Here is a 26,368-nt window from a genome sequence, read left to right on the forward strand (position 1 = left end):
CGTTAAGGTGTCGTTTGTGTACCAAACCAACACGTAATAGTCTACATTAATTTATCAAATATCCAATCAGTGATAAAAATCACCCTACTTTAGAAAACCACCTCAACAATGTACACTCTTCATCTCTATGATACCTACAATTTCCCTTCCCTAACCCCTCCCCAGTGCCAAGTGATGTACAAAATCAGTAAATTTTTATTGTCTAAAACAATCAATTAATTTAAAAACCCTTCAATTTTAATTCTCCAAGAACGCTCAGCTACTAGACATCCGAATCTTCGCCCAAACCCGTTAAGACCTTATGACATTTGGTGGCGTACCCGGCTCCCCCTCCTCCGGTACTGTTAACCAGAGGGGGGAAGTAGGTTAGTATCTCGTCCCCCTCCAGGTGACCAACGGCATCGGTCCTCCTCAGTGCCTCCTCGACCACCAACCCTGCAGGACCGCGAGTGTGGTGTTGTGACTGTGACTGGATACGTGACTATAGTGGTGGATATCTACGTGACCTCTCCACTTTGGATAACCTTGACGTGAGTAGCTAAGATGCGTAGTGTGTCCGCGGCTCGTGGCATAGTGCGTGACAATGTCTAAATGCAAACATCGAAGACGTCGCAGATCTGACCGAAGCTACCAAGGTAAATGCGATAAGATTACACTGTGGTTTGCCTCTGTGAAAATTCTGGTAAAGTTTGTGAATTTAAATTAAGGATATGGTGGAAAAGTGCGAAAACGGTTCGCCGGTAGAGTAAACCTAGCTTATCTCACAGATAAGAAATACAGGTTTCTACCATTTTTTTTATTGATATCTAGATTTGAATGATTAACTTGGTTAGAGGACGTTCAATTTTTTGTGACAATGAATTCTAAAAAGGATTACAATTGAAAATAAACCTTTACTAGCTACAATAATATTACAAATAGTAATAGATGATGGCTAATAATATGTAAATAACATACAAACTAGTGGGACTATACACTCTAAACAATTGTCGAGGGTTGGGAAATGAGTAAGCCTACCTAACATTATCTTATTAGGGCTCCTATTAGGGCTATATATCCTCAATTCATCCCTAAAATTTCAGGAGTTTCTATAAATAAAAAATTACTTATTTAAATCTGTAATTAAATCCCGCTCCTCTTAGTAAATAAAGGTACTGGAGGAAAAATGAACACATCCGGGTTGACAATACCCATCATCATGGCAAGGTGAAGTAGAAAAATAACTCAAATAAAACATCCCAAAACATTAGTTTTTTAGCTACGATTTCACATTTTTTATGCTGTACCATCTCTTATGGAACATACGCATAGAGAAACTACATTAAATGAGATAAAAGAATGATGGTAGGGGTAAGAGGTGGGGATACCCTTGTTAAACGTCCTACTTATTGTATGTGTTCAGATGTATCATCGGAAACTATACGAAAATGTGCTGACATTAAAATCTTTAAAATTGTGATAGGTACAGTACAAAATGAAAACGTAAATAGCTTGATATTTTTAACAAGATCTTGTTATTGTACCCTCAAAACAGTCTTGGGAGGGGGTAAGGGAATCTCGTGTGGCCTACATATTCTGTGATGGGAGGTACACTTATACATTCAATTTATTAAGTTTTGCTTACACAGCTGATTTATTGAAGTCAGCTGTGCAACAATGTATGTCGCTGGGGTTCGCAAGAGTACCTTCATGTTGTTATCAGTCGTTTATCAGTACGCACCGTTACTTCGTCCGTCCGGCCTAAATAGCAGGCGCGTACTTCGACTACGCTCAACGCTGCCGATGCCTAGAAATGCTTAACTTTGGTATACTGAAGTATTAATCACACCTGCACGGAGTTGGATTTTTCCATCCAAAAATAACATACCCTACTCGAAGCTTAGTAAGTCATTAAGGGCTTTCGGTGACTCAATTTGCTCAACTCCGTTAATTTTTATTTCAAAACTGGCTTCAGCTTTTATCATGAAAATTGTAAGAGTACCATCCATAGTCAAATAAAATACTTATCTAGTTCTCAGAGTTGTCAATTCATAGTATAAGCATGGAAGGGTCGCGTTAGGACTAAGGAAGTGGTTAATTGTCGTTAATTTCGGTAAACAAGTATTTAAGATGGTTTTGCAAGATGCGGTGATTGAAATTAGATAGAGTAGGGTCATAAAAAACGAATTAGAATTTATGCTACAAAGCACGTGTAGTAAGCTTTTCAGACAAGGGCCAGGTGATATTACATTGGGATTTCCCTACGTCTTAAATTACAAACAGCTAAGACATAAGTTATTCATTGTATGTTTACCTTCCAAATCTCTTGAGCTAAGTCTGAAGTATTCCTGTTAGTTCTTGCCCACCTAAACATATGTTCTATACATGTATTTACGTGTATTTGACTGCACGCGCCCCTTAGACTTGGTCTTCGATTTGGAGGGACACATTATGTTCAAAGCCAAATATATGTCCTAATATGTTCTCTGTTCTTACGAATTCTCCACCCTAATAATCTTGTCCCGGTCCATATCAATAACACATAACTATATATTTTGGAACATTGAATAACATTGAACATAAAACATTGAATTTGATAAAGTTTCCACTACTCCATCTACTAACACTATCCTGGGCCACCACAACAGTTGGTGTGTCCTTATCAGTACCTTATCCCTTGTGTTGTTTCCCTTATCAGTTCCTGGTCTTCTGTACAGGATCCACCGTGTGTTTTTATTCCTTAGTTGTATCCAGATCTATGATAACTTGTATTTACTAGGTTTTGTATCATACACATGTATTTAACTGCATCGTAGTCATACCTTGATTCCTGCGTCCTTATCTTAAGCCTGAATCAAACGTAACGTTTATACAACTGCACTTTGTCCTGAGCTCAAAGTATGTACCCATAATGTCTATCCTGATCGAACTTAAGTTATTAAAATTATCCTAGACCTACGTATTATCCAACTCCCTCAATGACGTAGACTATGGTGCGCAGTGGTCCTGTTAGTGTGAGTCACTATACCAGGACTACGTTGCGCAATTTTCGGTGGCGATGGCCTCTTTAGACTTCTCGGGAAGTATTGTACACGGCTACGGAATGTTCTGGGCGATTGCGTATTTGCTGGATCAAATTCGACACCAAATATAACGTCCTAATCTAATGTTTAACCTCTACAATATTATTCCAAATGTAAAGCATTCACAGATCGCATTAATACAAAATAGGTTTTAAAAATTCCCTCCCTATTCCATGAGCAGGCCCCAAAGTATTTTCCTCTAGTATTTGAGATTGTTAACAAAAGCTTTAGCAATATTAATATAATTTTACTATTATAGTTGTTTGAGCAAGACTCAGTATATAGTAGGATTTGCTTGCATTTGTATTATTCAAACTATTGTTGCTGGGTATAGAGAAATTCCTCCATCTTAACGTCAAAAACCAATCATACACCTGATATTTCTAGGTATTTTATCTAGTGAACTATGAGATTGTAGATAGAATTCTCAACACTGAATATATATATTCGAATCCCCGTGTAAAATATTGGAAGGTAAGTTGTGTGGATCAGCAACTTATGTACTGGGTATTATGCATTTTTTGGGGATGGGTTGTCTTTCATATTCCATTGCACATGGTAAAGATATTTTAAATGGTCCAGTGTGCTTAGAACATTCTTACTCATAGCAACAGTATTGATATTAGGTTATCACCATAAACAGAGGCAAACCACAGTAAGTTGACGCAACTCTGCGGTGGCACTTCGGCAACTGTCGTGCGTTTTCGGGTGATTCCGTCTTAAATCGCTGTCAATGACCCTTTCTTGTACATAGCGCCTGCTTATTGATTAACTGTACACATGGACAACTCACATGGGCAACATTCCAGCTGTAATAGAGCCTTTCTTGACCCACGCGACTCAGAGCTCATAGAGTATGAGCGTAATGGATCAGAGCACAGAGTAAACATGGAAATGTGTCAGAGAACGTAGAATATCCGGGGGAATATCTCGAAGCACACAGAGTAAGCAGACAAATAAGTCCGAGTGATTAGAGTAATCAGAAAAATGTCTCAAAGCGCATAGAGTAAGCGGGAAGATAATTATATTACGGTACACATAGAGTAAGCCGTGAGAAGTTCTTACGGTAACTATATGGTTTAACTTAGAAAATTAGACTGAGGTATAATCCGTTGATAACTTCAGATCACTAATCTATCATTTGCTAAATCTATCCTGGTAATTCCTTTATACCGTTATAAGGTGGTTAGGGTAAGATTATTTTGCAAATCCTTGGAATTTATTTTTCCATCAGATGATCTGAAGTTTTATTTCAATTTTACTATACCAGGCTCAAAATTTCCAAATACATCTTATAGGAGATTGTGTGTATGAATCCCAATGAGGGCTGTACTTTTCGACTCAGGCCTTCGACGCATTTCGCCAAAAGTTGTTAGTTGGTTGTAAATTTTATTACGGGACATTTGCGAGCCCACGTGTTCAGGAGGGGTTCTTGGGCTAGACATTTACAACTGTGTTTTCATCCCTGCTAGCTTCTCTGCGTTTCATATTTAATGTTTTACTCTGTGCAAAAATAAAGCTAAATTCTGACATGCGCTAGTTTGTTATAACTTGAAGAATGTTTCCCATCTGAGTTGATGGTGTAGGGGCTTACAACGCTTTTCAGTGTACCCCATCTTTCATGCCACTTTTGTGCTTCTTAGTTTTAAGATTATTTAGATTTATTGTTAAGAGTATGATTTAGCTGATAAGATAAAATAATGGTTAATTTCTTCTGTTCTGTCTTTTTATGTTCTTTCTTTTGAGTGCATTTTTACCATTGTTCCATAATTGCTGACATGTGTTATCTTTGATACTTGTTATTGTTGTTACTTTTCCTTTGTTGAATTTAAAACAAGGATTTGTAATAAAATTGTATTTGTGCGATTATAATCTTCAACTTTAAACCCTTTATTACATTTATAATTTCTTATACAAAATGTCTATCGCTTCTGGAAGATTTTTAAAATATTGAAATGTTTTAAAGGAGAATTCCATGATATTTAGCTGAGTATCTAAAAGAAAATGACAATCTAAAAAAGTAAGGGGTAAACCTTGTGGATGTGAGGCGAGAATAAACTTTTGAATGCAGTATAATGTCATTGACTATACACAGAATATAGACTGTGTATAGTCAATGATAATGTGCACTTATCCACGCTGGTTGAAGAGTTCGTGACTTCTTCCCCAGTGGGGTCCCCTCCAAGACCTCCATGGGGATCCCCTTTGTCTGAACCTATTGTCCCAGATATGCATTGAACACATCTATGACACCGTAATAATTACATATTACGTAAACCAGCCTTCCATAAGTATTAGATAAATATAATGAGCAAAATGGACCTAAAAGATTTTATACATACTGAAGTATATACAGTATAGGCCTGGTTGCCTAATCTTAACTATCGTAATAATAAATGTCGCTGTACACATGACATACCAGTACTACTTATTTTAAATGTAAAAGTGTAACTGTAAGATATACTACAATTTACAATAGTGTAATTGTTTCAGTTCATTTTGCATTGAGATAGTAATCGAGATAGCATAGATATTGGGAATACCAACTTTTGGAATAGTTTAAGATTAAATTATACAACAATGCAAACTATTACTGTAGTATTTAAAATATTCGTAAGACTCGGACTCCCAATTCTTCTAGTTCCCATCTGAAATACCAAACAAAATACATTTCAATCTGGGAGGTTTGGTTAATTGAATGTATACTAATCGTGTGTCAGTAATCTTAGTATTTTATAACCTAACAGAATTTACCTGGATTGCATAAATTATTAGTCTATAGGGAGTTATTGGTTATATTGGATATTAATCTATATATTTCTTCCCGAAACAGTATTTAATTCTTCTACATAGGACATTTTAACCAACACATCGTTTTTCAATTATATTATCATATAAAGTCTCCCGATTTATTGTGATTTTTTGTTAAAGTAAAGTGTTGAAGATTTGCACTACGGTACGGTAATATAATTCCTACAATTTTATATTTATTATTACAATTTTATTTGCCACTCTTGACAGGATTTGTGAACTGTTAGATACATTCATCATGCATTGTTACAAGATTATCAAGTTTGATTGAAGCACTATTTTTTTATTTTTTATTTTAGACGTTAAGAGATTGACATGCCTGATGACGATTTGTATTTAATATTTTGGTAGAATAAAATTCATCAACTTTAAATCCAACACCTTTTTAAGTTGGGCGAATCTATTTTACCTGATTTATATTTTTATAGCCACAATGTGTTTAATAATAAATTGTACATATTACCACATCAATAATCCACCAACAATTAAGACTAATTGGAATGTAAAATTAATTTCAGTAATTTTATCTTAGAATTTTTAAAATATCCTACTCATTTAATTTTCTTCTAACGACTGCGAAGGGGAAATTCATCTGTAACAGCTGTTATTTACACGTTTAAGCCCAAGGTTGCACCAGTTTCTGGGAGATAACGAATTCATTTGACCAAAATAACAAATACAAATAAGCATTAGTCATGTCAATCTCATTAGGACTTAAATTAAAACTAAAATATAGTTATAACGATTAATAATATGCAAACTTGTCAAAGATGCAGGAAAAATTAAGTTCAACTCATGGAATAAAGTTCATTGACTTTCGAAAATTATCTATCTACCCCATGAAAATATTCAGACATTTTTTCTCCTGATTAATAATTATTTAAACATCACCATAAGCTGTTTGAAGTCCAACACTACAAGTTTGTTAAAACAAACAAAGGTCGTTTATAATATGTTTACATGACTCTTAAACAGTCCCGAGTTGGAGACATCAACGTTCGGTTTGACGGAAGTCGCGCACGTTCCTTGTTGTGAGACAAATTCAATGTCGTTAGATGAATCAGATTTTTCAATCGAGATTTTAAAACTACTACTTGTGAACATGTTTATATAATCTACACAGATTAAATCTTAGCCACAACAGTATTATTCACCTGAATATTTATTCTAGATACTTCCAAAATAGAATTGAGTAAACTACAGTGATATTATGGAGCGAAAAACCACGCATCAGGATTATTGGACTTTTAGAGTTTTAAACAGATGTTAAGCTAATGCCGTTCACTGGATGTGCTAATTATTATGGTTCGTCTTTGACTTTGGGCAATGCAAGTAGACTCAGATTATTTCTGATTTTAACGAAGATTGTACAGTTCTTACTGAGTTTTACCCTTCACTTAGAATACGAGAGTACAAACAACAGTAACAATAAAAAGTTCTAATCTTAATTTTCTAGTTGGCAAAAGTATGAAACATCAACACGCTCATAAACATATAAATCTTTTCTTTAGTTGATCCTTAAAATGATGAACCCGTAAGGAAGTATTTTTAACTTCATATATCCAAACGCCAATTAGGGTCTAGAGATATTTTCACAGTCTCACTCGGATGATTTACTAATCGTGTATAGAAAATACTGAACATTTCCTTAGCGTCTTGAGTCATTGAAACACATACCCAATGCTTATTTCTTATTATATTCGTCGTTATTAATTTAATTCGTGAATCCGTCTTCAAAGCGAGGCGCAAAAATAAATCCAATAATTATAATCAGTTAAGTAATGTAGTCCAATAGGTTTGGGCAATAATCACAGTGTAACGTTATAGTTTTGTCATCTGTTCCCTCATACAGAAGAAACATTATCATGGCTTACGCACAAAGTAGCTGGAGAATGTATTCAGAAATTATTTTATGAATCAATGTTCATTCTGCTAAGGACATGCATTTCAATTCCCGTAATCTGAGAATGAGAAGACAGCTGACTATGGTTCTGGTTGTTGTTTTGCTACATTCCTCATCAGCTGGGTATTAACACTGTCCTTGGAACAGCCAAACACCCGACAGCGACTGAATCCAACATAATGAGTGTACAACATCAGTACATGGTGGGAGAAGTATTGGTGCTTTTGCGTGCGCTCTTTGTCGTAGGTTTTTAATTTTGTGAAATTGAAAAAATGAATTTTCGAAATCAATTTAGCAACCAAATTAAATAAATGTATAATATTGTTAGTGTTGCAAAATTATGTTTAAGCTCTGTTAGCACAAGAAATAAGGCCCACCTAGACCGTACCGTACTCTTCGATTCTCGGGCTCTCGTTGCAACGCACGATGTTGAGTCTGGGTCGCCCCGTAGACACCACACCGCGGCTGTTTCGGGAAAAAAGCCGTGTTGTTTAGACGATAACTAAGTTTACGTTTCGGCCACCCGAAATGTAGTGGCTAAGTAATGCTACTGATACGTAGTACTTATACTTATGTTATCTCATGTTTTTGGTAACACATCATACCGTGGTATTGAAAATACTTGTTGCTTTGTGCTTACTGAGCCAATGTCGTGTATACTGGCCAATATAAGAACAATATTCGTTTTAATGCGAACCTATTTTTGTTGAAACAGCTGAAATTCGCGAATTATTTTGGTTTAAAATCTAAACATGACTTTATCATTGATGTCTTCATGTTAGTGTACAACATCTCCTACACAACAATGTCCTACTGATACAATTGGAATAAAAGTATATTATTCATGTTTATTTTATCAAGTTTAATTTCAGGAATAAAAATGGTCAAAATTTAGTAGTTCCACTTTGCCATTACTGCGTCGGATTTCACTATTATCAGATATTAACGGACAACTTAAGCTGTGTGGCGGCATCGACCAACTGTGTGACTTTTATTATAAAATTTTCAAAAGTAATTTGTGAGTGTCGGGATTTGAACAGAAGCCCCAAATTTTAATCACCAGATTCATTCGTGTCTTTTATTCCTACCTGGGTGGTTAAACAGATACTATAATACATAACGTGTGTCCTAGTGAACTTTTAAATATCTGTTCAGAACTGGTAGCACAGATTATGAACCAATTACGCTACAGAATTGCATTAAAACACTGACCCATATTTGTATGATTTAGATTTGATTGTGCGTGGTCAATCAATACCAACATTAGATAACAACGCAGGAATTATGATTATTAGCGAGTACAATCGTATCAGTAGATTCCAATCGATAAGATCGATATATTGCATCGCCAGCATGCTTGAGGCTGATATATACGACTATTGGTCTATTGTTTAAATATAAGTGGACTCAAAACTGATTGGCAATAAAAACGTTAATTGAATGTATTAGACCACCAACCTACACGAATAAATGTGGAGTATAGGCCTTTGGGCAAGAGGCCTTGAACAGTGGGACAATTGTTTGGAAACTTTTAAATCCAAAATAGAACCAATAAAGTTGATATTATGTAGGGAAAATCCATGCTTTTATCTTCGTGCGTGATGTTCAATAAGTATATTTCCAGATTTCCTGGCACATTTAGTTAAGGAAGTGAGTAAATATTTTAACTTTAGAAGTTATGTTGTTTGCGAGCACTTATAAATAAGGTAACTGACTTCAGAAATTCTTCATATTAATGTACCTGTTTGGTTTTGTTTATTTCCTCTATAAATTTGGCCTAATCGTGGCATGCATAAATGTAAGGAATAAACATGTGTTTGCAAAATAAAACCTCACGCCAAATTTCAAAAAATCGTTTGGCCAAAGTTGGTAAAGCAAAATATTTGTATAGAATTTAAATTGGTGAATAGGCTATACTAAGTTTTGAATTTCATACGATAAAGTACCTGTACTGTAATATTTCTACATATGTTTTTACACAAAACGGTAACTCATTATTTTCTTAAAACCCTGTCAAAATAAGGAACTAATTTGTTTATTTAACTTTTTCAAACAAAATGTCTTAAAGGTATCCCAATTATATAACGTGATTCATTTCGAAATAATGCTGTTTGAATTAAATAGTGTTGTAACAAAAGTGTAAAATCAAACAGTTTTCCCTCCAAAATAATATTTTGCAAGGTAAAGGGTTGATTGAAAGTGAGAAGCACTCTTCCTTTCTTAGGACCACGGAGCCTGTGGAGATCCGGCAATGGAGGAATGAGGCCAGTGGGGCGGAGCCCCGTTATCAGGATCCTCCCTCGGAAATAGCCCAGACTGTTAGGTGCGGAAATAGCGAGGGAATTAGGCAAGTACCTTGCGGTACACCCTGTAAAGTTATATATAGAGATAAGGCATTCCACTTGAGGGTGGATTCCGAATTACGCTTTGTTAGGTGTAAAAATAGTTTCAGGGCGATGTAAATCTAGGTCTTAAAATATATCTGGGGAAACTGGAGTTTGTACAGTGTAGTATTTGTAGAAATATTACTATTCATCCTGTAGATTTACATACATTGGTTTAAAGATAGTTAATCTGTTTGTTAAAATATAGATAATTTGAACATTACTGTTTGTAATGTTTGAAAAATATTTTCTATATATATATCTAAACAATAAAGTTTAACTATAATTTTTCCAGACACTGGTGAGAATTGGTATAGTAACGTATATTGTGTGTCGACGTGCTTCATAAGATTTACACTATTCACAACATAACGTTTTTTTTTTAAATACCGTCAAGTTGATATAAATACAAACACGTCACTTTTTATAACCATATTTAATCAATTATTTCAATAGCTTGTTTGATGGATATAGCCAGATTATCAACAAATGTTAAACAAAAAACTCACGAGGTTGAGGAGGAAGGTAGTTTGATTTATTATAATAGACCCCTCTATTCGTGTCATTACATGTACAATAACATAAAATGCATCGGGAACTGTCGTCAGTTTTTTGTCCCCTCAGTACCGACGACGGTTTTATAGTGGGAGTCAGTAGTGCTAACCCAAATATCCAAAGTTTATGGTACAACGCTATAGACAGCCAGCGGAGGAGTCTCCTCAGTACCGATGACGGTTGTATCGTGGGAGTCAGTAGTGTTAACCCTAGTATCCAAAGTCAATGGTACAACGTTACAGACAGCCAGCGGAGGAGTCTCCTCAGTACCGACGACGGTTGTATCGTGGGAGTCAGTAGTGTTAACCCTAGTATCCAAAGTCAATGGTACAACACTTCAGACAGCCAGCGGAGAAGTCTCCTCAGTACCGACGACGGTTGTTTCGTGGGAGCCAGTAGTGTTAACCCTAGTATCCAAAGTCAATGATACAACGCTTCAGACAGCCAGCGGAGGAGTCTCCTCAGTACCGACGACGGTTGTATCGTGGGAGTCAGTAGTGTTAACCCTAGTATCCAAAGTCAATGGTACAACACTTCAGACAGCCAGCGGAGAAGTCTCCTCAGTACCGACGACGGTTGTATCGTGGGAGCCAGTAGTGTTAACCCTAGTATCCAAAGTCAATGGTACAACGCTTCAGACAGCCAGCGGAGAAGTCTCCTCAGTACCGACGACGGTTGTTTCGTGGGAGCCAGTAGTGTTAACCCTAGTATCCAAAGTCAATGATACAACGCTTCAGACAGCCAGCGGAGGAGTCTCCTCAGTACCGACGACGGTTGTATCGTGGGAGCCAGTAGTGTTAACCCTAGTATCCAAAGTCAATGGTACAACACTTCAGACAGCCAGCGGAGGAGTCTCCTCAGTACCGACGACGGTTGTATCGTGGGAGTCAGTAGTGTTAACCCTAGTATCCAAAGTCAATGGTACAACGCTTCAGACAGCCAGCGGAGAAGTCTCCACAGTACCGACGACGGTTGTATCGTGGGAGTCAGTAGCGTTAACCCTAGTATCCAAAGTCAATGGTACAACACTTCAGACAGCCAGCGGAGGAGTCTCCTCAGTACCGACGACGGTTGTATCGTGGGAGCCAGTAGTGTTAACCCTAGTATCCAAAGTCAATGGTACAACGCTTCAGACAGCCAGCGGAGAAGTCTCCTCAGTACCGACGACGGTTGTATCGTGGGAGCCAGTAGTGTTAACCCTAGTATCCAAAGTCAATGGTACAACACTTCAGACAGCCAGCGGAGGAGTCTCCTCAGTACCGACGACGGTTGTATCGTGGGAGCCAGTAGTGTTAACCCTAGTATCCAAAGTCAATGGTACAACACTTCAGACAGCCAGCGGAGGAGTCTCCTCAGTACCGACGACGGTTGTATCGTGGGAGTCAGTAGTGTTAACCCTAGTATCCAAAGTCAATGGTACAACGCTTCAGACAGCCAGCGGAGAAGTCTCCACAGTACCGATGACGGTTGTATCGTGGGAGTCAGTAGCGTTAACCCTAGTATCCAAAGTCAATGGTACAACACTTCAGACAGCCAGCGGAGGAGTCTCCTCAGTACCGACGACGGTTGTATCGTGGGAGCCAGTAGTGTTAACCCTAGTATCCAAAGTCAATGGTACAACGCTTCAGACAGCCAGCGGAGAAGTCTCCTCAGTACCGACGACGGTTGTATCGTGGGAGCCAGTAGTGTTAACCCTAGTATCCAAAGTCAATGGTACAACACTTCAGACAGCCAGCGGAGGAGTCTCCTCAGTACCGACAACGGTTGTATCGTGGGAGCCAGTAGTGTTAACCCTAGTATCCAAAGTCAATGGTACAACGCTTCAGACAGCCAGCGGAGAAGTCTCCTCAGTACCGACGACGGTTGTATCGTGGGAGTCAGTAGTGTTAACCCTAGTATCCAAAGTCAATGGTACAACACTTCAGACAGCCAGCGGAGAAGTCTCCTCAGTACCGACGACGGTTGTATCGTGGGAGCCAGTAGTGTTAACCCTAGTATCCAAAGTCAATGGTACAACGCTTCAGACAGCCAGCGGAGGAGTCTCCTCAGTACCGACGACGGTTGTTTCGTGGGAGTCAGTAGTGTTAACCCTAGTATCCAAAGTCAATGGTACAACGCTTCAGACAGCCAGCGGAGGAGTCTCCTCAGTACCGACGACGGTTGTATCGTGGGAGTCAGTAGTGTTAACCCTAGTATCCAAAGTCAATGGTACAACACTTCAGACAGCAAGCGGAGAAGTCTCCTCAGTACCGACGACGGTTGTATCGTGGGAGTCAGTAGTGTTTACCCTAGTATCCAAAGTCAATGGTACAACGTTTCAGACAGCCAGCGGAGGAGTCTCTTCAGTACCGTCGACGGTTGTATCGTGGGAGTCAGTAGTGTTTACCCTAGTATCCAAAGTCAATGGTACAACGTTTCAGACAGCCAGCGGAGGAGTCTCCTCAGTACCGTCGATGGTTGTATCGTGGGAGTCAGTAGTGTTTACCCTAGTATCCAAAGTCAATGGTACAACGTTTCAGACAGCCAGCGGAGGAGTCTCTTCAGTACCGTCGACGGTTGTATCGTGGGAGTCAGTAACGGTACCGATCACTCCTCCAGCTTCTCGTCTCTTTGTTACTGTTCATTGTCCGACTCCGGCCTCATTCCAGCCGACTGGGTTGCCTACAACCATGCTACAACCGATAGCTTTCTGGAGCGTTAAAACCACGGTTTAACCTATGGTGCAATACAAGTTTTTTATCAATAAAAGATTTGGGTATATTGTAACACTTAATTTTTAACTTTGAAGTTTTCCTGATTGGTTTACAATTGATATATCCATTTTACTTAGCTTGATACTAAATGAACTTTACCTATTCCCTGGTTTGAATTGACACAAAAGCGTAGAATTGATTCTAATTAAACTGAGAAATGTTGAGGCGATTCAAGTAAAATTGAGGCTAATATTTTATAGTATCAGAACGTAATTCCGCCTAGAGTTTTTCTAAATCACGGTTCATCCCTGGACAAAGAAAGTTTATAAGTTTTAACAATAATTTTCAATCCCATAGTAAGACGAGACTTGTGATAAAGGGAGTTCAATCAACACATAGTAAAACATTGACATTAAGGAACCCTGGGAGTATTTTTGTCTCCTTGGTTGAGTCACTAGAACTAAAAGCCGAGATGCAACTTCAGAGATAGTAAAGGTTATGCATTATACAAAAAAAAAAAAAAATAACAGTAAGTTCCCTTAGGAGTTTTTAGTATAAAACATTGTATTAACCTCTGTAGGGATGAAAAAGGTCAGGTTTATGACAATTTCTACAACACCAATAATTTCATATAATCTAAAACCTTGGATTTTATCATAGATAAAACAACCTCCCTAAGAACAATTTCACATCCTCATGGAACAGCTGAAACCAATTTTGTAGTTAGTTTGGTGCACTGTAAAGGTCGTGTTTTGTTTAAATTTTTTTCTTGTTATTTCAGTCGTTTAAAACCCCGTTTAACCAAAATAAATTATATAATCATAAACAATAACTCGTTCTCTAGTTATTTAACAAAACAGTAAAGTACAAATGATAGACTCTAAAATAATAGAAACGAAATTTCGTCGACAATAGCCACCAGTGTCACCGGACATGAACTAGACACGATAAACGAGCTTCAAAATTTACAATGTGATGAGAAGTCACCTGTGTTGGTTAGTATATGATTTTACTAATAGTAACACCATGTTGCTATCTTCCGAAAAAACTCACGCTGACCATTTATTGGGTTTTAAGACAGTTTTTCAAAGCAAATAATATTCATTTAAGTTTATTTTAACATTTCCCTGCGCTACGTTTTGTAGAAAATTATAATTTTTAGGATTACATATATAGATAATACGCCCAATCTACTTCAAATATGCCAATTTAAATCAATTTCTTGAGGTTTACCTTCATTTGTCATAAAATTCTTACAATATATCTACAATATATATAGTTTAGTAAAGTATTAGTTATTATTTCAATCCCTTAAATGTTTGGTAGTTCAAGTATTATTAATTTTTGACTTTTTAACAGTATATTGAACGAAAGAGTGCATGTTATCTTGATTAGTTTTAGACGGAATGTGAACGATCTTAAGTCCAAATTGTGTATAATTCGCTAATAAATCTTGAAAATATCCGCAAAACTCCACACTATTGTTTACTTGACTGACCTATGGCCAAGGACGATGAATAACAATGGGTAATTGCGGGTTATGGGTATCGATAGCTTAGGTGAATTTGGCGGGCGAATTAAGCAGCATTATAATGTCATACAAGGCGGGGTTATCTGATAAAATTAATATTATATTTTGAGTCGCCTACTCCAATTTCGATATGAGTAGCAATTTTATACCGTTGAACTATTTGATACCAAAGAAGACATCCCATCTTCATGGACTGGCTGTAGCCAATTTTTTGTAAAAAGAACGTAGTTGTGTGAGCCAGTCACAGAATGTGCTAGTGATTAAAACTCTACTTTCCACCTTTTTTGTTGCTGGTCAAGTTGATGGTCCATAACAGTTGCTATAGCCACAATAAGTCATTCTATTAATTTGAATCGGTAAAAAAAAGATTGTGTATTCAACAGAAATCAGTAATTTAGATCAGCACAATCTATCGGTGGCTCACATCTCAACTACGACGATTTTGGTAAAAAATCTGGCTATAAATTTAACATGGGGATGATTTTATTCGTCACCTGGCTTTTAAATAAGGGATAATGATCAGCTGTTTTAACCTATACGTTCTTAGTACAATAAGCAATGCGGTAGGATATGGAAGGTAGGAGGTGAAATTAAAGTCTCTATGGCTAGAATAGGTGTGTCTATTATATTCTCTATCTATATTGTCTCTATGTATGAGGTCCCTTCACAACAAACAACACTGCAAGTTTAGGCTGGATTTTTATTTTTTAAACAATTTAAATGACGTCACGGTGTTCATTATTTTCTTGCAAAGACCAATCGTAAAACTATTCTCATCTTATCTAAGACGAAATAACGTATCATATTTAACTATAAATAATCAACGGAAATTAAATTAATTTAAATTTGATTTTCAGTAGAACGTATACAATAATCTTTCAAAAGAATATTTAAAATAATGCAAAATAAAATAAATGTCTTTGTTAGTAAATAAAAATAAAATAAATTTGTCTGTGTTAGTTGAACTTTATCCTGAGTGTTGACAACGTCCAAATCTCTATTAAAAACACATTTTGACACACATTTGGTAATATGTTGTTGGCACTGACATAATATGTGATAGTATACTAGTGCATGGAGGTTTGTGTATTAACTGAAAACCCATTTGTTGTAAAATTAAAGTTAATAAACTTTACAGAAACTTATTTTTGCGTGTAAACAAGCTGTCCGAATAATATTCAGTTTTTATTGACTACTCGATTCCCGTACGTAGGACGAGCCAACAACTACTATTGTTTTAAAACCCCCAACAAGTACCAATATGCACTACTTGGTATGCCAACTGGTTTTATCTCAACACATTGAACTTCCCTTATAAACAACGAACTTTCGTAGGGTAATACAACTACTAACAATAATAGGGTAATACTAACAACCTACAAATACGAAAACACTGATACTGTGTGTACCTAAATATATCAATTTGATTTTATAACGCTTATAATATTATTTTCTGTCATTTACCATTTCTAGATAATTCTGTTAATTATGTAACTTGTTTTAAGTTTCAACATTTTCAATAACTCTGACCAATTATTTTTTAAACCGTTGATTAAAAGAGTTATAGATTTTTTACACCTAAACACCTTGTGAGTTTTAAATGATTTTTGGGTACCTACGTATTATACCGACCGCACCTAATGATTATTATAACGTAACCTAACCTAACCTAACCTAGCCTAAGGGTGGTTAGGTTAGGTTAGGAGGATTTTGTTATCTAAACGAATTAAAATGTTATTTGGTAGTCGATTTATCGTTGTGGTCGGTATAATACGTAAGTACAATGTTTTGCTACCTCCCCCCCCCCCCCACCATTTACTACGCTATTTAGCCCCCTCCCTGTCTAGTTCCGGCTTGTACCGGTACCTCTTATAGTAGCCGGGGTTTTCCATGAGTCACTGGCTCACTTTCTCCTCTCTGATTACCATTTCTCCCAGTAGCTGACCGGTTGAGGCTAGTTGAATGACGACAACTATTTCTTCATCATCCCCTCTCAAATAACACAGAGAATAATAAATGCTTAGAATAAAACCACTTGATTCCAATATGTTAAATATAAGTTTTGCAGAATCACGATTTCGTTCGTACGGGGTTCTTCGTATATCCGAAGTATTTCGAATTTTGTTGGCATTCTTGCATTATAAATTTGAATGTTTTAAGCGTGTATATTATTTAACTGATTTTAACAATTTGGTATACCAAAGGAAACCTTTAAGTTTAATTTCGTCATAGTTTACCTATATCTAAAAGATAATTATTATTTTAACCCTTTCATAGTCATTTATTAAAACTGTATAAGGCTTTCAAAAATTGAAAATTCTATTCAGAAAACCTAAGTGTTATGAAATTGTAATAAAAAATACTGTTCGTTGAAGATTTTTTATTGATATATTTTCCTGTTTCCATCTATAGGCCTAGTTTAAATTAAAAAACTTCTATTTCGTATACTCCACGCATCTTTTACACTTCTTAAACCTTAAAATAAAAATCTCGCTCTGGCAATAGAAATAAAAAAACAAATTAAAGTCTATTTATATATTACAGAGGAGTGCCAAGATATGGATTGATATGTAAAGTGCAAATTCGCTGATAGTCCATATAAATAAACTAACAAGCACCTAACTAGGATTTAATTGCATTTGATGCCCATCCTCTACGGTTGCGTTAGCTTCCTCTATGCAAATGCCTAGATTGCAGCCAAGGAAGTATAAAACATAACAGATCGTCTTGCAAAATCATAGTTCACCTCATATACTCGCTCATTAGACGTTTACGTTCGTTTAAAAATCGTGCATTTTTTAAAACATTTTAGATTGGTAATCTCATTTTACGAAACTAAACTGCCATTTAGTGAAATTCAATCTTGTCGCATGGTCTTGTGCTCGGAAAGTAACTTGTACTTATTTCTATTATACACCAATTCATCCTTGCTCATTAAGATTTTTATAAAATGATCCATGCTTGAGAATGAGCTGGTATAAAGCAATTACAGGGGTACTCTACTACTATTCTACACTCATCATTTTAATCAGGTTAAAATACGGATTTCAAGGTTTCTGGATTTTGTTAGATCTTGTCTATTAACATTGACTCTTAAGTTTACACCATGACTTAGTTAGGATGTGTAAACCAGGAATTACTGATCCGTTCTTTAATAAAGACTCACTTTTCCAATTCGTTGAACATGCTACCTCAGTTTATTCTAGAAGAACAAGTCTAAAGCACGGGTCACACTAGGCTGTTCGCCAGCCGCTGGTGATCAGCAGCTGGCACCAGCATCACCGGCCTACCAATCCTGGCTGAGTCAGCTCAGTGTCAGCTGCGAATTTTGTGGTCACATTAAGCTGACAGTTGCGGCTTCTTTCAATTCGCCGCTGATGCCAGCCTAGTGTGACTCGTGCTTAACCTAGCTATGAGACGATTGCACGAACTATAAAGTTGCAATTGTAACATTAATGACTGCACAACCGGACAACATTCCTAAACTGAATGCAAAACCACAAAAAATGGTCTAATCCATATCACGTACTATATGGACATTATTGCAAGATTTAGGGAAGGGCTAAAAGGAATTTCTGAGCTATTATTCAGCAAATTTTCACCCAAGTAGAAAGGGTTGTAATTCAACAATATCTGATGGTCAAGTGAGTAGCTCAAGAACGTTACAGTTGTCAAGTTTTAGGTAGAGTATTTTAGAAGCCGAAGATTTTCATGTTGCGTTTAACCCCTTTGACCTACTTGATATCCAGTACAAGCATATTACAGACTTCTCAAATTTTAGGCAGTTCAAGGGGACTTATGGCCAGCCACGCATTAATTTTTGTAAATAGTTTGTGTCCGTGTTCGTGTTTATATGTTAAATGTACTATGTGTAATGACGACGACAAGATGTCCCAATATTTTTAAGAGGCAAGAGGCTCGACAATGAAACCTTGATGTTTCGAAACTAGTCGCCATAGACTATAATTTATAAACTATAATTTATAATTTTAGGATTGACGACGTAAGGTATGTAACCTATTTATATTGTTAAGGGGAAGGTTTCCACCACCACTAGTTCAATCTACATATCAGCTGTTGTTATTGTTTCAAAATTAAGGTGAGGTGGAAGGAATGTAATCGCTTCTCTCCGCCAAAGTTTTGCGAACAGAGTATAGCATGCATGGACGGATGTCAAAGTCGTGCCCGACCACGTCATTATCCGCGGTCTTCAGTCAAACCTCAAGACCGCTACGTGTTACATATTCCTCACAATATTTCGGCCGTTTACCATATCCGTTAGCAATTACACTGACTGAGCTCCGATACTGTTCCTAACGGAGGATGTGAATGCTCATTGTCCGTATGCTGATGAGGTTCACTGATGCTAATATTGAGTCATGACCCAGTAACAGCGGCCACTCCACTCTGCCTTGAGCTGATATCAGTCCCGTTATCACTTCAAGTGTCCGGCACGTTTGTACTCTATGCGGTACCGTTGTACTCTGTGTACCATTGGGGTTTTTGTAACTGTCAGCTGTTTGTAATATTTTAAGTCGTGTCCGCCGTGTTTTCTTTGATGAATGTACACTGTGTATGCAATTCTTTAGGGGTTTGATGCAGCTGTCAAGATACAATAAGTGAATCCAGAAGTGTAACAATGATTTGATGATTTAGGGTTTTTTTTAATATTTTTTTCCTATTTTTGCGTAAAGATGAAGGAAGTTGCTCCTTTGGTCAGGACCATTTATTAAATAGATGATCAAGTATAGCTTTGGGAGAACGGTAAAGTTCAAACTAAATAAATTAACAATTGCCGCAAAAACATCCGCAGGACCAAAATGCAGGTTTTAGTTTATTTGTTGACATTCAACAATAATGTCGTTGCTTAGCAACTATAGTTTCAAAAACATTTTGCAACAGAAGTTGTTCTTTGCTGATTAGACCCAGATTGGAATAATTTATCATGATTCGTATTTATACTAAGTGTGATAAAAGATTACGTTAATCCCTTGGCGTGTTTTGAAAGTCTGTACATGTCTTAACCATAGTTACGTTACGATCTTGAATAAATCTCGTTATAGTCTCCGTAAAACGTCAATTGCTGCACATATCCATACGCTGCTACTAGTTGTCAAGTTTAATGTCCCTTCGGTAGCGAACAAAAGTTATCGAAAATTAATCGGCGTCAAAAGTATCTCCGTATTTGAGCATACATTAGATAATAGTAACTGGTTATAATCAACTGAGTCCCTTAAAATAATTTAGATAGTAAGATCAGTTGGATCCAGTTTTTGTAACAATCAGCGTATTATTTTCTTACGCTTGTACCAGCTAACTAGGATCTGGATGCCCAGATTCAGTATAGCCCTACGTCTGTGTCCGATTAGAATCAGCTGTTTTTCCAGGAACATAAAGGGTCATGATCAATGATCATTGACATTGGGGAGTGAGCTGGAATAGTGGAAGAGCTCGGGGCTTCAGAGGGCCGTAGAACGATTGGCACACATTTTTAGCCGATTTGGAATAGCACGACTGGCACAATCATTAGAGGGGATTAAGAAGGGTCAACCTGTAAGGTTCGGAAAGGCACGATTGGCACAACAGCCCGGTAAGGAAGTAGTAGCCAGGTAGGCAGAATGTGGGAAAATTGAAATTGTTTTGTCCCCACAAATTCCCTGCTGTAGTGCTTATTGGAGTAAGCAAGGTGTAAGTTTGCGCGACAAATCTGCAGCTATGGTCACTGCGCTAGCTGGATCCAAATAAAAAAACAACAAACCTAATCTAACTTGACTTAAACTAACCTAACTTACCTAACCTAATATAACTTAACCTAACCTAACCTAACCTAACCTAACCTAACTTAACCTAACCTAACATAACTTAACCTTTGAAAATACGCAATATTACCAGCAAATGACTTTCGTAGCAGAGTTGACGGGGAAGTTTAACTTCCCGTTTTCCCTCGTTCGATGTCGTCTACCTGGTCGAGCGGTTGTGCCAATCGTGCCTTTTCCAAGCAGGCGGGTTGACCCTACTTATTCCGCTCAAATGATTGTGCCAATACTGCCATGGGCAGAAGACCCAAAAATGTGTGCCAATCATCCCGTCCCCCTTCAGAGCCCGAGGTCCCGGGCTCAAATCCCCCCAATCACCAATAGATTTTATCCATGTGACGATGCTGTGATCCTCTAGGAATAGCTTGAAGTAATGTTTAAGACAGTTTCGTGCTGGAACATAGCATCCTAGGTTGTTAAGGAAATAAAAATCAAGGACAGCTTGGTCCATATCGAACCATCAAAATACTATTATATCACGATTTAAACTTGAGAACTCTGATTATTTGGTGAAAAAGCTCCCTGGCTGCATTACTCAATTTTTAAATTAGACGTTTTACAGTTATTTATCATTGTGATCCTCTGTGTAATACAGCCAGTCTGGTAGTCATTGCCCTAGCAACACAGGCCAAGGCGATTGTGAGCGTAGCGAACGGGTAATGCTGTTGAAGGCCACAGGCCCTAGGCCTAGGTAACTGGACCACCGATTCCGTGTCTATTGAAAACTATGGAATTATATTGAGGAATTCCATGAGATCAACTACCCGTCATCATTAGTATGTGCGGTGATCTAAAGTTACCGTTACGGCCAGACTAGTTTCGCCCTAGTCACAAAAGCAAGACAGTAACTGCAGTAATAAGTAGATGTGGGCGTTATTTTAAAGCAGGATAAAACTACTGTTACTTAAGTGTCGCCTATTACCATGGTGATAGTGACTCAGAAGGCCCTATTATTTTAGTAACGTCTTATTGACTATTTAAACGACCGAATGAAATATCTATCCCACTCATCGCGTTAGTTAACAGTGAACATCACGGAATATTAGAACAGTAACGTATAAATAGACTACTGAGAATAAGATTATTTTTGTAACGTGAACGAGCTAGTGAAATAACGCTCGCTGATCTTGTCTCCCTCACTAAATAAATTCGACTACTTTGTATCGTTTTGTGTGTGTATGTGTATGAGGTTCGTTTATAAAAACCCGATTTCTATTTATTATAATTTTAATATCCACACTCTTTCATGTCAAATATAAGGATTGAATGTACACTAAAATAATATGCTCTATCTGGATCAAGTAAGCTATTTAAATCCAGTTCTTAACTGCCTTTGAATATTCATATTGATTTATTAATTTACATAAAATAATTCTAGAGGCCAAACTGTTGAAACAACAAACCCTAACAGGGAAAATACGATCTGTAAATCATCAAGGTCATTGGCAAGGTCAGAGTCACAAACTAACCCTCTACGCGTACAACAGGGAAAATAACCTACAACACATTAAAACAATAAAGATATAAAGGATGTTATATCAATTTAATATACGTAATCTAATATCAAAGAAAATTTGTAAAAATGCATCGTTAACTCTGTACATTGCAAATAAACTTCTCAAGATGTTGAATCTGAATATTATCAAGCGTTTCGTTTAAGAGCTTGAATGCCCTGTGCTGTCTATTATGCGTATCGTTCGTATATTCTAATATAGTATAAAATATACAGTGGCCTCGCTCTATGGTTGAAGATGAAAAAAGCAATATCTCTGTAAATATTTATTTTAAACTGTATAAGTCTTTGTATCAGAGTATCAGGTGACTTTTGTTCCTTTTAAATGCCACGAACTCTTAAAATACTAAATCATAATAAAACATCCATTTGTGTCTTGAGACAATTAATTTATTTACCGTCGTATTGGTATGATATTTTGAGTGTTCCCTGATTATTCAATCTGTAAACTGCAAGTTGAAACAATTATTGAAATATGACAAGGGTTATGATTTGATTTCCAACCAAATCATTATCATTACCACGATAAAAATACTCCAGCACTTAACTAGTAAAATGTCGAACTTTAACGACTAGAACTGAAATTAAATATTTGTACAGAAAAAAAGTCCCCTTGACTTGTTTAAGTCGCTATCATTATAGCAGTTGATGACTGAAGCCCGTATACACGCATTTAGAAAGCCAACAGACCATGATAAAACTGTCTTTCACGGTTGTCGACAAATTACCGTCATATGAGGGAAATAACGGGGACATGTAGCGCGTCTGTAAAAATATAGGGGGGCACTTTCACCTGCCCCCCACACCCCCCTCTTAAACTACCACCTCATCTCGATCAAGCAAATCAACTAAATGATCACTTTGGCAAACAGGTGTAAGCAGCAGGTGGGGGACACGGAATAATTTAGTAACGAGATAACATTTTGTAATATTCCTTTACCGTTGAGGTAGGTAAATTTAGTGAGTTGGGGAATTTTCGACCAAGTGTAGTATTGTTCAATAATCGACAACCAGATATCTCAAGTAAGTCGGGGGATTTTTGACCAAATGTAGTATTGTTCAATAATCGACACCCAAATATCTCAAGTGAGTTGGGGGATTTTTTACCAAATATAGTGTTGTTCAATAAGTGACGCCAAAATATCTCAAGTGAGTTGGGGGATTTTTGACCAAGTGTGGGACGCTGGACGGTTGTATAGTGGCGGCCAGTCACGGAGCTGGTGTACCGGATGTAGGTAAGTAGGTTCCGAGTAACGGGACCAGGCTCCTCCTCGCTCACAGCTGCTCAGAGCTCGGCCCCCAGTCCTGCGGTCTCCTAGGTTACGTCAACTGGGGGGATCGTCATCTTACGTGGGAGCTAAAACAATACAGTTCAACGGGATGAGGTTGTGCCGTTAGAGGATTTAAAATCATAAATAGGCTAATTTTAATTATTTATCACCTAAACTAAAGTGGCTGTGGATGTAACGTGCTCCGCAGCGAATAGTCCAGAAAAATTGCTTATCCGGCTCGAAGGACCATGAAATATGAAGGGTAATACATATAGAGAAAATACCAGGATGCAATGATTAAGCAAAAAGCAATTCAACGAATATTATGAACTCAAATGTCATTGACACGAGTTAAAAGATCTATTCTCAAAATCATATGCGTACTTTACAGCAAATTTGATTGTATAAAAGTATAAAGTCACATTTGTCAGTATAAGATAGGAGTATTTGCAGGTGGATATACATGTATGCAATTGACGAACGGTGTGGTACTCAGTACAATATAACGAGAAAGTACTCAAGTACAAGAGCACGTCTTGCAAGTACAGCCAGAGGTTATAAAGGGACTACCTTAATGTATCCACTTAATTGTACTGTTAATAGACACTGAAATAGCACGCGATTTAATGGTACTTGATACAAACAATGGAGTTCGTTCTATAGATATTCCTGTGGGCCGTTTGTCCACCTATAGGGTCGGAACGATTGAGATTAAAAGATCGAGCATTTATTGTACTTTTTCAGACGTCAATACCTAAAAATAGTACACACTCTGATATGGTAAAAACAACAAATCAGATATCTTGTTTATTCATTTTCAAAAGAGAGATGGTTTTGACAGGTGGAAATACAACGAAGGAAGGCTCTAATAATCACAAGATCATGGAGTTGTGATTGGCGAGATTTGAACCCAATCAATTAGAACCAAAGAGTGCGCGCTCTTACCAAAAGACTATCCTACTTCATAATTATAATTAAATGATATCAAATTCGATTCATAGCGTTTGTGGGTCTTGTTTTAACTCCAATGCAGTTAAAATAGGTCGAAATATTTATGCTGATTTCGTTTTTGCAATTATTTCTTGTTGTTAAATACGCTCAGACGATTTTATTACCATTACAATTTCAAACTAATTCAATAAGGTATTTTAATAACAAATTTTCAAACTATTAGCTACTTTTTGCTATATTTTGTTAATTTAATTATTACTATACGTACAGTTCATATTTCCTAAGAGTTCATGTGTACAATTAATTTGACGACAAAGGATGTGTTAAGCAAGTATTGTATTAACCTGACAATTAAAACTTTCACAACATTCAGTGGCCAGACAAAATGCAGCTTACTTAGTAGATAGCTAAATAGATGGCTTCAACTTCGGGTGTTTTGAGATTTAGAAACGTTGTCGACGAGTATCCGGATTTTGGCAACTTACGACAACTTTCTTAGTAATTCTGAGGAAGTTGATCGTCCGCTGAGAGAAAGTGACGATTCGTAGTAGTGTTTACCTGTTGAATTACACAACCCTTTCGAGTTTTTGGAATTTGAGTCAGTAGTTGAATAAATTCTTTTCATATTCCAGGAAAATTGCTAGTTCATGTTTTGGTTCTGCTTGTCAATGCACTACCGTAGTTACCACATGCTACCAGACCGGTGGATTTCCCATCCTTATGAATTCAACTTTAAACTATTTTTCTATATTGTATCCTGTATGTTTTTTATAATTTTATATTAATTTACTATAATTTAACCAACCTGAAAATAATTTTAACCTATTTGTACACTTTTTTCCTCTGTGTTATTTCTGCTAGGCGGAATCAATTCGTAAGCAAAAAGTACAAAGTCTAACAGAAAATAAATAACAAGAACGAACCCGACATTTTTACCACTACATCCACTGTAATCCTGACATTTTCATCACTGAGAAATATTAAAAGTTTCATGCTGTATATAATAATTACCATTTGGATCTTTAAATTAATCAAATTTAATTTTTATGTAAGCCATATGCTTTTCTGTCAAACAGTGCTGTGTAGTTAGTTCAATATGAGTCCATCTAAGTATGTCAAATTTAATATTGATATATAAGAAAATTCGATGGAACGGAATGATGAACGAAACAACTGTAATTGCACTATCTGCGTTTGACATAAGCACATTTCTTAACTTAACCTAAAATATTTTCTACCAGAAGTAAGTCAATAACTCCCAATTATTTTCTTCTTTGTAAAAAAATAAGACAACCCATGAGCACCCACTACTAGTAGTGTGCCTACTGGGCTCAGTTCGTCCCCGGTCGAGCCCCGTTAGGACGAGTTCTGTTATTCAAGCCGCCGTGGCCAGTTCAGGCTCGCTGGTGACCACTGGTGTTAAATTAACTCCAAATTACACCGCCAGCTAGCGGTGGCAGCGCCAGATTTGATTTTAATGTCGGGCCTCGAACCTCCATTGTTTCCTCTATGTCTTTGTCGAATGTCTCGACCGCCACTGCCTCCTGTATTACACCAATTGACGACGTTGGCGTTGATTATTGTGGACTGAAACATATATGATTATGAAATAGTTAACTGGTTTACCCGTGCTTTGCAACGAAGAGAATTATATAGTTAAATACACTGTAGAAAACAGTTACACAGTTACTATGAGAACGGAAATGAAACTCAATCGCTTTGTAACACTTATTTTGCTTTAGTTTAGTAAGCTGTCCGCCACAATATAATCAAAATCTGCAATTAATTGTAAAATTTAAGGTTGAACAAATGTGTAAATTTGGTTCCTTTTGCCTGAAAAACGGTAACACAGTTAGCATCTGTACTTTTATTATTAAG

General features: G+C 36.9%; 2 protein-coding genes across 3 annotated transcripts in view; both read left to right on the forward strand.

The window, feature by feature from the left end:
* Nucleotides 1–427: 427 nt before the first annotated feature.
* Nucleotides 428–26,368, forward strand: part of LOC128992041 (ichor) — a 38,638-nt gene continuing 12,697 nt past the window's right edge. Inside the window, exon 1 of one of the 2 annotated variants that reach the window (XM_054415415.1) lies at nt 428–635. The gene's annotated coding sequence lies outside the window, so the exon portion shown is untranslated. The remainder of the gene's footprint in view (nt 636–26,368) is intronic. The other variant, XM_054415416.1, reaches the window with a different exon arrangement.
* LOC128992841 (uncharacterized) lies at nt 10,889–13,429 on the forward strand. The gene has a single exon (XM_054416585.1). It carries the CDS (start codon nt 10,889–10,891, stop codon nt 13,427–13,429), a length of 2,541 nt encoding a protein of 846 aa, XP_054272560.1.

This window comes from Macrosteles quadrilineatus, unplaced genomic scaffold (genome assembly GCF_028750875.1).
Source record: "Macrosteles quadrilineatus isolate MER2022 unplaced genomic scaffold, UCM_ALF_1.0 Scaffold_4__1_contigs__length_99947679, whole genome shotgun sequence".
Classification (NCBI taxonomy): Eukaryota; Metazoa; Arthropoda; class Insecta; order Hemiptera; family Cicadellidae; genus Macrosteles; species Macrosteles quadrilineatus.